At 56.7% G+C, this 3162-nt stretch overlaps 1 protein-coding gene across 1 annotated transcript; it reads right to left on the reverse strand.

The window, feature by feature from the left end:
- Window positions 1–1482: 1482 nt before the first annotated feature.
- BXZ73DRAFT_84437 (uncharacterized protein) lies at window positions 1483–3088 on the reverse strand (the record flags this gene model as incomplete). The annotated part of the gene is made up of 4 exons (XM_048023978.1): window positions 1483–1529; window positions 1574–2728; window positions 2783–2802; window positions 2991–3088. 4 exons carry the CDS (start codon window positions 3086–3088, stop codon window positions 1483–1485), a joined length of 1320 nt encoding a protein of 439 aa, XP_047870673.1.
- Between the last annotated feature and the right edge of the window lie 74 nt (window positions 3089–3162).

Consider the following 3162-nt stretch of genomic DNA (forward strand, 5'->3'; position numbering starts at 1 on the left):
AGCCTCTGGGAGATGCTGCCACCAAAGAAACGTCTCTACACCCCGATGGAATGGCGGCGTTCCGGCAGATAGCCCCGTCTTCCGATGCCCCTCGCCCTGTGGCTCACGGGATGGCGGCATTCCGTCAGTTTGCCGGCTCCCCCAATATTCCTGCCCGCACCAATCCTGACAGCGTAAATGCCCCTGCCGACATCCACAAGTCTCCGCCAGATGGCGCCAACGAAGCAACGCCTCTCCGAACTGATGGCATGGCGGCGTTCCAACCCATGGCACCATCTTCCAATCTACCTCGCCCTGTGGGTCACGGGATGGCGGCATTCCGTCAGTTTGCTAGTAATCCTTCTTCCTCAGGTGTTCCATTTGACCACACTGCAAGAACCGCCATGCGAAGTACCCCGCAGACTGCGCCCGGCTCCGGCGATGCTATACCTCTACAGGGTATGGCAGCATTTCGGCAGATGGGAGCGCCCCCAAACAAGCCATCCTCTATTGCAACAGGTATGGCCGCATTTCGCAGCTTTTCCAAACCAAACCGGGCGGAAAGCATCTTGCACAACGAAATCGAACATTCGACGGCGAAGAAGCGCAAGCTCTCTTAGCTACCGTACATATACACAAAGTATGTAGAATGCGATCTGGATTGTATGCTATACACACACCCTACATAAGCTTTTAATCCTTTCTGCTTCATTCTTCATGATGAAAACGCTCGGGACGCACGGGCGTGTGCAAAATGGCCATTTCATACTGGCCCTCGCATGGTATACAGACGTCAGAGATGTGCGCTCGGAGTGCCCACGCCCATCAGATGCGGGCGCTCGGAGTGCCTACGCCCACCATACCCCGGCGCTCGGAGTGCCCACGCCCATCAAAGACGGGCGCTCGGAGTGCCCATGCCCATCAAACACGGGCGCTCGGAGTGCCTACGCCCATCAAACACGGGCGCTCGGAGTGCCCATGCCCATCAAAGACGGGCGCTCGGAGTGCCTACGCCCATCAAACACGGGCGCTCGGAGTGCCTACGCCCATCAGACACGGGCGCTCGGAGTGCCCACGCCCACCAAACACGGGCGCTCGGAGTGCCTGCGCCCACCATACCCCGGCGCTCGGAGTGCCCACGCCCATCAGACACGGGCGCTCGGAGTGCCTACGCCCCTCATACCCCGGCGCTCTCAGGGAGCACAGTCATCGGACACGCGCGTTCTGAGTCCTTGCCGCCTTCAGAACATTGGCCTCTGATATGTATTACACACAACGTTCTAGCCTCTGCCACCCCCCGTAGATCATGTGTGCTTTGTATACGAATATTACATTTCCGAGACAGCAACCCAGTCCGTCCATATATTGTATTGGGTCGCCGACATGTGCAATGCTTTGGAAATAAATGAAGCACGGAGGGTGATGATGCAACATGAAGAGCATACCTCAGGAAGCCATAGTCCCATGCCATTCATGTCAGGCAGGACAGTCAAATGGGCAGCTTCACTTGAATCGTATCACGTTCCATCGTTGACATGCGTATAGCAGTACTTTGCAACAAACTATATGTAATCATATTCAGATGCCAACTGACTTTCGCCTCCTCTCCGCGGTGTTTCTGCTCGCGCCGCAAGGTCCCAGCAATGCCAACCTGCAACCATCATGTCTGTAGCACCCATCCCGTCTCGGAGAAAGTCTACGTTTCGAATGTTCCAACCTGGTGCAGAGTCCGTCAGGTCCAGCAGTCCAAACGGCAGATTAGTGACCAATTCCTCATCCATCGCGGCACTGCCCATCTCGTAAAGCTGCCAACATGGGGTGGGAGATCCCGCCAGTAGTGCGTGTCTTGCACCCAAGTACCTGCTCCGGTGCGCAGAGACTTGGCCGATGTCCACCTGGTTAAGCCGCCGTTCAGCCCCACCGACGTCGATGTATACCAGGCCGCCATCTGCCTCTGAGGGGCCGGCACCTGCCTGGTTGGCTTCTGGGGTATTTTCGTTGTTGGGAGTGATGCTCTGGCTGGGAGGCAAGACGATGCCGTCTGGGATTCGGGGAGGTGATGATACAGGTCGGCGTAGACCAAAATTGCCGTCGAGTTCTATGTCAACTCCTCTGGTGGTGGACGGGATGGGCTGTGGATGAGACGTGCCGCCTTCCAACTCTGGCGTTCCAGCAGCGTGGTCGCGCGTTTCTCCACCGGCTTCGTCGAGGATAGGCTGCAATTGAGGGTACGCGGGCGGTGGGGTTGCAGGACGAGACAACGGATGCCACCCAGGCGATCCAGACTGCTGAAAGCCAGTAATTTCAGGCTGGAGCCATGAAATGCGTACAGGCCCTTCGTGCTGCCAGAGAGGGCTGACCCGTGGGCGTAGGTAATCGAGATGCCGGAAAGGCGCAATGGGAAGGCACATGCCTGTGCCACAGGCTTCCACAACCCAGGGCATCACTGGTGGTCGGCACCGATGTTGGAGAGTATAGCCGAGCATTTCTATGGACAAAGCCCTCATAGCGGACTTTTCGGGAAAGTTGTAGTGTTCGAGTATGGGCCACGCTTCATCATCCCCGAAGATCGGCCTGAAAACATCACAGGGCCACGCCAACACGGAGTAGCTCTGTGGAGAGCTTTTTGCCAGGAAGTATCGAATGGCGCCTTCTGCCAAGACCAGATCACGGCCTTGCAGGCGTGGATTGATACGGAAGCCGTCGCGGTCCATATATGCCAGCGCGGATAGGGGCATGTCGTCCTCAACTGTCGATCCCAAGTCAGTATGAAAGACGGAGCTTATTTAACGTGTGCACATACTGGTCAAGCCGCCGTAGGCGCTGAGAAGATTATACGTGCACGTCCGTCCATTGATCCAGCAGCTGTCGCAACGGGTGGGCGGCATGGTGCTTTCGACCGAGCGGGAATATTTGCAGTCTACGTTCCGAGAGAGGCAGTGGTCGCACTGTGGTTTCGATGCAGGAATAAAGTAAGCAGCTGCTTGCTTACGGTTGCGTAGGCGACGGACCTGCTTTCCGAAGAGAATATTGACTCGAGAGGAACGTCGTTTGGGACGGTTACAGGGAGCATGTGAATGTATGGGACATGGTCGGAAGTGTCGGACATGTTTGTGGGGGTGGCAAGGGGGATGGAACAGGTTTGGGATATGCGATATGGAGATGAGCAGAGGGGCGATAGAT

Source organism: Epithele typhae, assembly GCF_022376455.1.
Source record: "Epithele typhae strain CBS 203.58 chromosome Unknown BXZ73scaffold_315, whole genome shotgun sequence".
Lineage (NCBI taxonomy): Eukaryota > Fungi > Basidiomycota > Agaricomycetes > Polyporales > Epitheliaceae > Epithele > Epithele typhae.